The following is an 11567-nucleotide window of genomic DNA, read 5'->3' as shown; positions in this document are numbered from 1 at the left end:
AGAATCGGCAAGTGCATGCCAGAGTGGAGATGTGCTGGGAATAAGAGAGGCAGTGGTCCAGGGTGACTCCAAGGTTCTTAGCGGAGGAAGAGGGAGAGAGTGTGGTAGATTCCAGAGGAACAGAGATAGAGAGATCAGAGGAGGGGGAGGAGGAGGGAAAGAAAAGGAGGTCAGATTTAGAGAGGTTGAGTTTGAGGTGATGCGAGTGCATCCAGGAGGAAATAGCAGACAGACAGGTAGAGATACGGGAGGAGATGGTGGAGTAAGAGGTGGGGAAGGAGAGGAAAATCTGAGCATCATCAGCATAGAAATGGTATGAGAAACCATAGGATGCGATGAAGGGGCCCAGGGAGCGGGTGTAGAGAGAGAACAGGAGAGGACCCAAGACTGACCCTTGGGGGACTCCAGTTAAGAGTTGGTGAGGTGTGGAGGTTGCTCCACGCCATGTTACCTGGTAAGTGCGGTTGGAGAGGTAGGAGGAGAACCAGGCCAGAGCAGTGCCAGAGATCCCCAGGTCAGCGAGAGATGATAGTAGAATAGAGTGATCAACAGTGTCAAAGGCAGCAGAGAGGTTGAGGAGAATTAGGACAGAGGAGAGAGAGGCAGCTCGGGCACACTTAAGTGAGTTGGTGACAGGCAGGAGGGCGGTTTCAGTGGAGTGAGCAGAGCGGAAGCCAGATTGGAGAGGGTCAAGCAGAGAGTGGTTGGACAGGAAAGCAGAGAGCTGGCGGTGTACAGTCCACTCGAGGGTTTTGGAGAGGAAGGGTAGGAGGGAGACAGGACGGTAGCTCTGGAGGGAAGTGGGGTCGAGCGTAGGTTTTTTGAGGAGGGGAGTGATAGAGGCTTTTTTGAAGGCAGAGGGAAAGATACCAGAAAGTAGAGAGGTGTTGAGGAGGGAGGAGATGAAGGGTAGTAGAGCAGGAGCAGCAGCTTGAAAGAGGTGAGTGGGGAGGGGGTCCAAGGCACACGTGGTGGGTTTGTGACCCTGGAGCAGGGAGGAGAGGTCAGAGTCTGAGAGGGGCAAGAAGATGGAGAAGGAGGGCGAGTTGATCCAGACTATCTCCAGTTCTGAATCCTGGATAGAACTCAAGAGAGTAGTGACAAGCACACGGTCTTCAATGTATTAAGCCTTTGCAACCGATCTATTGAAAGCAGATCTGGCAAAAGCTCCCCAGTCCTGTGCAAACAGCTGGTGCATGTCATGACAAGTCATCTAGATAAATCCAAAGAAGGTCTAATGCACTTATGATATCTTACTAAATGAGCTGAGGCAATATAATTTGTGTCAACAGAAACATTATAACAAACTGAATATACTGACACAACACGTCCACGAGGGTAGACGTCATGGATCACCCTTTCCCAGGCCCTCTCACTGAGCAGCAGCAGAAGCAGCCCAGCTCCCCTTGTGGGCACTGCCAGGTCCTGACATATATATGAACTGTGGCTGCGGTCCTGTGAGGAGAAGTCCATACACATTGTTTAGATGAAGACATTTTCTGAGTTTATGTTGACTCGGAAATGTCTTCATCTAGACAATGTGGGGAAGCTATAAAAAAGGCTAACATGATGCTCGGATATATTATGAGAAGTGCTGAATTTAAATCAAGGGAAGTGATGTTAAAACTTTACAATCCATTAGTAAGACCTCATCTAGAATATTGTGTTCAGTTCTGGTCACCTCGTTACAAAAAGGATATTGCTGCTCTAGAAAGAGTGCAAAGAAGAGCAACCAGAATTATCCTGGGTTTAAAAGAATTGTCGTATGCAGACAGGCTAAAATAATTGAATCTATTCAGTCTTGAACAAAGAATACTATGTGGTGAACTGATTCAAGCATTCAAAATCCTAAAAGGTTTTGACAATGTCGACCCAGGGGACTTTTTTTAACTAAAAAAAGAAAAAAGGACCAGGGGTCACAAATGGAGATTAGATAAAGGGGCATTCAGAACAGAAAATAGGAGGCACTTTTTTACACAGAGAATTGTGAGGGTCTGGAACCAACTCCCCAGTAATGTTGTTGAAGCTGACACCCTGGGATCCTTTGAGAAGCTGCTTGATGAGATTCTGGGATCACTAACAACCAAACGAGCAAGATGGGTTGAATGGCGTCCTCTCGTTTGTAAACTTTCTTATGTTCTTATGTTCTTAAGACAGAGGATCATTCAAGAAACAAGAAAACAAACACAATAAAGAACACTGCCTTTGAAACGAACCTCAAGACATTATGGTGCCTACAAGGCTCTTTCACTTCTCAGAAAGGTTGAGAACCCTGGGTAAAACAAATGAGACATATTTCAAACAAGACATGCTTCAGAAACGTGAGCAGCAAATGAGAAATACATTTTTAATTTGAGTTTTGTAACCAGTGTACAAATATTAAATACTTTTACATAACATTATAAACTGTGTCATGTAGCTTCTCATTGTCAAGTGCTTGATTTCAATTGAGAAAAATCAACAAATGGGTTTAAACATTATTATATTGACAGAGAACGTTTCTAAACTAGTCAAAAAGTAAAAACAACACATTTGTTACATATTGCATTTCTCAACATATTCGTTATACATTGCGTATTTCAGTTCTGGTGACTAGAGTTTCATTCTCATGCATTATTATAAAGTCAACAGGACTTTGATGCAAATAATAATCTTGTAATTCATGTTTGAGCGTTTTGAAGTTATGATTGATGAGTACAAGCACAGATTAATTTCCACAGTAAAGTGCTTTTGTAGTTGTTATATTGAAGTCTGTATGTTTCCCCTTGAAGAGCAGAGAACTCCATTGACTGGCACTGCTGGAGAGTATACTGCTCTGCCAGGTGTGCTGGTTTTCTTAATACTTTGTAGCGCAGTGCTCTGGTTATAACCCATTGTATTTTGGTGAAGGAACCAAGCTGACAGTTCTCGGTAAGAAAACTAGACCAAGCACAATGTATAAACCAAAAAAAGCATATCATTGGCATATTGTTAACGAACTGCAGGTTCTGGTAAAGTAATGAAGTGTAGAGCTCTGGCTTTGAGCCTGTAAGGTTCGGGGAAGGAACCAGTCTGACAGTTCTGGGTAAGGCACGTTTTTTTCTATCAATTTTACAACCCAAAGCAGCATATCCCAGCAGTGTGTTGGCTGCTGCATGTGCAGGTTTTGTTAAAGTCTTGCAGTGCAGTGTTCTGGCTCTTCATCCATCCTACACTTTGGTGCAGGAACCAAGCTCGCTGTTTCGGGTAAGAAAAAAAAACTTTAATCTTAAAAGCAAAAACGTTGAACTTTTTTTACATTCGTCTAAATTGGTCTACATTTTCTGCAAGCAGTCCCGTATACGCGGAATACCAAATTATAAGAAATTCATTTTGACTACATTTGCCAGGGTGCATTCGAATAATCATTCTAGTAATGTATTGAAACACTAAGCAGAAAGCAATGCATGTACTTTCTGTACATATTGTACAGTACATTACGTTTCAAACATTGCACTGTTTGTACTGCAGCAGTCTGGTTAAACCTTATATATTTTCTGTGTCTTTAGTTTTGCATGTATTTTAATGCAATTCAGTCTGCTATTTAGGTTTATGAACTCCCTGGCAATGGTATGACTGTTGATCATGGTTAGATAGCTGCTCTATACTGTATGTGGTCCCGTAGGTGCTAGTATTGTTCAAGTCTCATAGCATTGTGTTCTGGGGCTTATCCTCTAGAATTTGGAAAAGGAACCAAGCTATCAGTTCTAGGTAAGGAATATGACTAAAATTCTGTGGTTTTTAAAAACATATTTAAATGATTTGACTGTTTTTATGTCTTAAATATGTGATCGAAACTACCTAATTTTCTACTGGTTAGCTGAACAGTAAAAAAAAAATCAACATCAAAATGCAAAATTGGTGCAAATTGTTAATGCAGTTTAACGGTGGATCACACAAGCACCCCTACTGAATATCTGTTAAGTGTTTATTACATAGCAATCCAATACTTTTATGCCAAGCAAAATAAAGTGTGACCCAATTCCCTTTAAGCATTATAGTAGGCTGTAATGTAAATACTGCTCACTTCGCTGGAGTTAGTTTTGTTAAGGTCTGGCAGTGTTGTGCTCAAGCACTTCACCCCCAGAGTTTGGTGGAGGAACAAAACTAAGTGTTCTAGGTAAGAAACTCTATATTTGAAAACAGTTTATAATACACTGATGTTGTACTCAAAGACAAGGTATCATGTAGATGCCGTCTTAGTGTTTCTCAGTTTAACAGTTTTGTGATAGTCTTGTTAAACTGTGCTCTGGCAATGAACAGCACTTTGGGCCAGGAACAAAACTGACAGTTTTAGGTAAGAATCTACGGGCTAAACTTAAAGGTGAATTTCCTTTGAAGCTACGGTAACAATGTTTAAATAAAAACGTAGAAGGGGAATACACAAAGTTAGTTACATCAAAGTGTCATTTATTTATTAGTTGTGTCTAAAATGAGCATAAAAAAAACTGTAGTACTCTTTGATATTCTAAGTTTTAGTTTCTTGACATTAACATGTTTTTTTTTTTGCTGTTCAGAAAAACATCTTTTGTAGAATTCAGCCCCCTGTGCTGCAGGAGGGTGGCTGTTTGGTTCATATTGAGTGACAGAAATGAAAATGTGTTAATGACTCTTTGTTGTAACAGTCTTTGTAGGTTTCCCCTATAGATTTTTATTCCAGTTCAAATATTCCAGTTTATACAATATTTTGTTTAAATGTGTAATTTGTGAAAAATGTGATGTTTGAGGTGTTGTCTAAGTCCTATACTGTGGATAACAGTACTAGTGGCATAATTAGTAATATGACTGTAGTTAGCAGTGAAAATGCCTGTTTACCACTGAACAAACTTTGGTATTGTATAGAAATTAGGGGAGATTCATCTTTTTTATTAAAGACTATTGAAAACTATGTAAAATGTAAGCAGAACTAAATAAGTTAAAGTAAGTCTTTATAAGGCATACATCTTGCACTAATGTTTGGTAAGGTAGTCTCGGATTAGTGTTAACTGGGGTCTGTGAATTCAGCCACAAGAATTATCTGGGTATCAAACAGTCTGTCCAATGCAACATATAAACCTGAAATCAAGCAGACAAATAGTCTGGCTAATGTCTTCATCAGAGTTAATGCAGTAAACTATTCAAAACCAGTCAAGAAAACAGAGTTTCAGGGCTTGCCTTTATCAATTTATTGAGGTAAAACTATAGAAAAATAAGTCCTGTAAGCAAATATTTCAGCTTATGTCTTCATCAGAGTTATCAAATAAATTATAAGAGACCAAGACAAGTAGGATATTCTGTTGGCTACAATTTGCATCAGTATTACTGAAGTAAAACTGTAGGAAAATAGACCAACGTTTCATCTCGCGCCTTCATCGGTGTAATAGAGGTACAAGTAAAAAACTGAGTCAAACAAAGTAAAGTTTGGTTAATGCATTCTTTAATGTTATAGAGGTACAAGTGGAAGAAAAGCATTAGCTCCTGCAAATTGCATTATATATTTGTTTTTATTATTCTAGTTTAGTAAGTTTAACTATGTCCCCCCCCCCCCCCCCCCCCGTTTTATTCTGTCAAAATATAGGAGTTAATTAGGGACTGGAGTAAATGCTAAGGCAAACAAACAACATTTGGGCTAGTGCCTTCATCAGTATTATTGAGGGAAAATTGGAAAAAGCAGACAAACATTTGGGGCAATACCTACAGTGTGTTCAATTCTACTCTCATTTCTCTTTACCAGAGCGTAACATTTCTGAACCTAAACTTCACATCCTCGAGCCGTCGAAGGAAGAGATTGTGCAGAAGAAGCGGGTGACCCTGGTGTGTCTGGCCACTGATTTCTACCCTGACCACATTGAAATCACCTGGAAGATCAATGGCAAGAACAGAGAGGACGGGGTTAAAACAGACGATTATGCAACCAAGGATGACAAGAACACATCCAGCATCAGCAGCCGGCTAAGACTGACTCCGAGAGAATGGTTTAACCCCAAGAACACCTTCACCTGCGCTGTGAAGTTCTACAAAGGAAACGGTTCAGAAACTGTAACTCCTGAAAAACACATTTCTGGAAAGGATGGTAGGTTTATTAAGACTTTCTGTAAGTCTTAATAGCTCAAACCAAATTCAATTTTATCGACATACAAAACCTTTATGTCACTAATCGTAATAGAACCATTGCCACAAAGGGGCTAGTAATGTTTCTAGGGTTAATAGTAAGAATAGAAATAGAATATAAAGCCCTGCTTAGCAATCCTTTAAAGGGGCACCACTAACACTGCCAGTGCTAATGCGAGGTAGGAACAGTGTGGTATTTCACTACAAATAAGTGATAGCTGATGCAATCCTTTGGTAAAATACCCCCCAATATGTTTTTTTCCATCCTAAACTTAACAGGGAGCCAATGCAGTGACTTAAGAACAGGAGTAATGTGTTAGGAAAGGAGAGTGCGAGTCAACTGCAGCATTTTCAACCCGACTCTATGCAGTTTAGAATCAGGAAGGCCAGCAAACAAAGCATGACAATAATCTAGCTGAGAATTAACAAAAACATGAGCCAACATCTGAGCATCTTTATCGGATTGGCAAAATATACTTTGATCAAATCAACCCTGTATTAATTTAATTCAAGGTGACATGATTTTAGGGTTTCGTCGTTGTTGTTGTTTTTTTTAAAAAAAATTCACTCCTACTTTTTGAAAGGAGAAAATTTCTCTTTAAAAAAAAACAACTTAAGACCTTGAATTAAATTGCGTAGCCGTAACACAAGTTCGAAGTTTTGTAAAATGAACTTTAAAACTTGAGTACACACACCGAATGCCTCTTTGTGAAATATTTCGATCACTGCACTGCTCATTTTCTCATCTGAAAGCACTGAGTTCACATTTTAAAATACATTTTTTATTATCTTTCAGGTTGCGGTGTCACTTCTGGTATGTGTTTTTTTCTCAGTTAAAGCTCATGGTTTTTTTTTAAGTTAAAGCACATTTTTTTTCTAAGTAAAGCACATGTTTTTTAAGTTAAAGCTCATGTTGTTTTCTAAGTTAAAGCTTATGTTTTTTTTAAGTTAAAGCTCGTGTGTTTTTTTCAGTTAAAGCACATGTTTTTTAAGTTAAAGCTCATGTTTTTTTTAAGCTAAAGCTCATGTTTTTTTAAGTTAAAGCTCATGTTTTTTTCTAAGCTAAAGCTCATGTTTTTTTAAGTTAAAACTCATGTTTTTTTAAGTTAAAACTCATGTTTTTTTAAGTTAAAACTCATGTTTTTCTAAGTTAAAGCTTATGTTTTTTTTCTAAGTTAAAGCTCATGTTTTTTTCTAAGTTAAAGCTCATGTTTTTTAAGTTAAAGCTCATGTTTTTTTATCTTAAAAGCACATGTTTTTTAAGTTAAAGCTCATGTTTTTTACCTTAAAAGCACATGTTTTTTAAGTTAAAGCTCATGTTTTTTTTAAGCTAAAGCTCATGTTTTTTTTCTAAGTTAAAGCTCATGTTTTTTTGTTCTAAGTTAACGCTCATGTTTTTCAATGGAAACAGTGTCTGCTCGATCTGGAAATGGAAATTCTCTACAGATATGATATGAAGTCTGCATGGCGTTTTGGTGCAATACCAACCTGTTTGTTAACAAACAGATTTACTGATCTGACCTCCTCAGCTTTACACTGTACTCAGGTATTAGCAGTCACAGGGAATATAATCACTTGAACCATTTTTCTTTCCCCGTGAAAAAAATGTAAAATGTCTTATTCACATTGATTTTAACCATTCATTTTTAACGCTGCCTTTAATAACCCCTATGGAAAAAAACATATATTTTTAATATATGGTAGAAAAGTATGATCCTTATATTTTTCATAAATAGAAATTGGCCCATTTTTTATATATATTTAAAATATATGGGATCCATATATGGGATGAATGGATTACAGACTAAATATATATTTAGTCTGTAATCCATATATTTATTTTATATGTTGAAAATATATTGTGCACCATTATTTTCATTAGTCTGTAATCCATATACAATAAACACATGGATTACAGACTAAAATATATTTGAAATATATCCAATATATTTTAAATATATAAAAAGGGGCCCATTTCTATATATGAAAAATATAAGGATCATACTTTTCTACCATATATTAAAATATATATGTTTTTTTCAATAAGGGAAACATTGATAAATGTATGGGGAAAAAAATGGTCTTGACAACACAGAGCATGCACACTTTATGTTGCTGGGTGGCAAAGACAATATAGAAATCCATAGTTTATATAAAAACAAAACTATAGTTTTTTCTGTGTTAATAATAGGTTGTAGTGAAAATGGATCTCATACTCATCTATTAGACCATTTGATACACGCTTTCAAGACCTCCATATACTCTTCTTCAGGTGTGACCATAGCTAATCTAATAGACCATGTCAACCCTTCACATTCATACAATGTATTATAATTGATCATGGGTTTGTAGGTCCTTCTTTGCAGTATCTTTCTGCCTCCCCTCCCAAGGTCATGTCAGCAGCCTAATATTTTTACAGCTATTAAAGTTAAATTGCCTGAACAGGATGTTATCTAATGACCTTCACATTCTATAGACTCCATGCACAAGGACTTGGGAGCGGCCCGATTGACCTACCTCCTCATGGTGTGTAAGAGCGTCCTGTACGGTCTGCTAGTGACGGCGCTGGTGTGGAAGCTGAAGGTATGTTGTCTTTTATTATTAGTAGTAATATTAATAGTATTTTTTCTCATGAATTACAAACTGGTATTAATTTGATACACAAGGGGAGAGATCAGAGCAGCAACTAGATTAATCCTGGGCTTCAAAAGTATGAGTTAGGAAGATAACTCCTCAAGTTTCTACCATTTTCTTCAGTATTGCTACTTATATTGTATATTAATGGATGTTATACAACATAGACATATGTGAATTTGTTTTATGAAAAGGCATACATTTCTAAACAGTATTACCTTCTTTTAAAAAGATCCTTTTTAAATCGAACGTTACTGGCAAAGACTGGCGTGCCATCTCTTGTCATTTCCACTGTGTCTGCTATGCTTGCTAAACGGAGAGATGAGATATTGAAACACATATAGCTCATTACTAGTTTGAAAGTTGCAATTAGGGTTTATTTTAAATCAAATTTAGAGAATGAAAATGTTTTAGAATAATTCTTAATTTTCTTTTTCTTTTTTCCCTTGTAGCCTAAAATTGAGAAGCGGTTCAACTGAAAGGAGGAGTCCATGTGAAAACCAGAGAAATACCTGCTGCCTGCAGACTCAAGTATATAGCTGTGTGCACACATATCTTACTGTAGGATTTATAAACTGCTAATTTCGCACTGTTGCATTGTGTGTGTGTGTGTGTGTGTGTGCACGTGCATGCGTGTGTGCGTGCACGTGTGTGTGTGCATGCGTGTGTGTGCACGTGTGTGTGTGTGTGCGTGCGCGTGTGTGTGTGCACGTGTGTGTGTGCACGTGTGTGTGTGTGTGTGTTGTGTGTGTGTGTGTTGTGTGTGTGTGTGTGTGTGTGTGTGTGTGTGTGCGTGCGCGTGTGTGTGCGTGGAGAGACGGGGATGGAGGGAGGGGGGTATACAGAAATATATAGCAGCATTTCTGTAATTTAATATTTTAGACACAATCAGTTTTAATGAAGTAAAACTGCACAATTATATTGTAATAAACAATCTTTTTTTGTATTTACAGTATATGTCATTTCCCTATGCTTCTATTCTCCCTGTGTACTTAATAAACAGTGTACCAGCATATTTGTCTGTTCCTGTGTTTTAATTTGTAAAACAGAAATTGCAACCTGCACCCAAGTAAAATGTGTATTGGGTATGTAGTTCAGTTATTTAGTAATTTGGTTGTTTAGTTTCTATTAACTTTTATTCCGTATAAGAAAGCTTCTGTCAGAATTCCAGATCTTGTCTTGTGTCCAGAGCCACAGAACACACTGAATAGTTCTGAAGTTAACAAATGACATTGTTTATGTGTAATAGTAGTTTATAAGTACACATTTAGTTTGTTATTATTTATAATAAATGAGTATGTTGTGAGGGTGTCACTTATTATAAGAAAATGTGAAGCTGCTAACGCGACTAAATCACTACAGCAAATCTTAAACTTTGCCCATTACTTCAGTTTGCACTACGTTTCAGTCTTAATATGGATAAGACTTTAGAAAGCACAAGCTTGAATTGATGCAGCAAAAAAATCCATGTAACTATCTTTGAAGTGGCTCTTTGCTACCATTTCTTGATGAGAAACCATGTGAAAGATCTGATGCACACTTCTTCTGCCAATGTAATGGTCTTAAACATAGTGCATGAATTAGAGCAGCCAAGTTTTCAAAGTGTAATGAATTGACTGTAATCTAGCTGTCCTATTTATAGCAGAGTATGCCAGGTAATACAATCAACTGATCAGCTTTATAGAGAAACTCTATTTCTACTGTATATCAACTGATCAACTGTATATAGTAACTCTATTTACCTCTATTGTATACTCTGCTCACAACATGGTACTCGTCTGACACTACATTTCATTGGCATGTAGAACTGAGCCCAGGACTGGGTGCAGGGCATGTAGAATCCCTCCCCCTATTCCAGCTGGGTGTTCTCATACTGTTATGAATTGGCATCTCAGCCCATTAAACCCAATGGAAAGGGCTGGACACAGACTGCAAACCATACGGTTCAAAGACAAACGTCTCCCCATTCAACTAAACAGCCAGCTCTGAGTCAAGCGGCAAGGACTGGTCTTATTCTGATCAGCCACTCGGAGGAGGTCCTTTAAAAAAACATGTATATGTTTTAGCTTTATTATTAATGTATTTTCTGTTCATACTGTAAAAAAAATCTACATTGAGGCGTGCTTCATCTGAATATCAGTAAAGGCTTTTGTTTTTGTGTAGTTAGAAAAAGTTTTAGAACCTTTGTCACAGGCACGACTAATTTAAGACCTGTGTGTGGGGGGGTTGTGTTTTTGTTATTTTCAGTTGGAGCCTTTTCACTGCAGCGTTTCTTAGAATAACTTGTCAGACCGGGATCAGCACATTTTGCTAGGGTGTTGTTTTCACAGTTGTGCAGAGCAGCAAGTGCGGAGGATGTGGTGGAGCTGATCTCAGCGAGCTGCTTGCCTCTCTGCGTGAGGGGTAGAAATGAGGTGCTCTGAAAGCAGGTCATGAAACCACAGCACATGTTCTGTGGGGTTGCAGCTTGAGAGAAGGGGGAGGAGGGCTCTAAAGATGCCATCAAAGGAAAATATGAAGCATGCTTTGTTCATGCAGCAGCTGTGTCGTTGATCAAGGATATGTTTTTGAAACACATGTTTGCATGTCCTATTTATAAAATGTTATGCTGTTTCTAAAGAACAATAGAAGTCACACTTACTCAAATCTATGTCTCAGTTATCACGATTGAGGGACATGGATCTATTTAGTCAATACGAAAGCTGTCTACCCTTTTGGGTTAAATGAGTCATAAGATGACCAACTTCCTCTCATTCGTCTATTATCTTATGTTATTATCATAGCTGCTACATCTATTTTTCTTGTAACCATAACCACAGAAGGTC

General features: G+C 37.8%; 1 gene segment (V, D, J or C); it reads left to right on the top strand.

The window, feature by feature from the left end:
• The first annotated feature begins 1347 nt into the window (after window positions 1–1347).
• LOC131721953 (T-cell receptor beta-2 chain C region-like) lies at window positions 1348–9742 on the top strand. The segment is given in 6 exon segments: window positions 1348–1408; window positions 2851–2910; window positions 5732–6070; window positions 6905–6922; window positions 8585–8691; window positions 9195–9742. Coding segments are annotated over 6 exon segments (612 nt in total).
• Window positions 9743–11567: the final 1825 nt, after the last annotated feature.

This window comes from Acipenser ruthenus, chromosome 50 (genome assembly GCF_902713425.1).
Source record: "Acipenser ruthenus chromosome 50, fAciRut3.2 maternal haplotype, whole genome shotgun sequence".
NCBI lineage: Eukaryota > Metazoa > Chordata > Actinopteri > Acipenseriformes > Acipenseridae > Acipenser > Acipenser ruthenus.
Note: the sequence above shows the minus strand (reverse complement) of the source record. Positions and strands in the feature narration are given on the sequence as shown.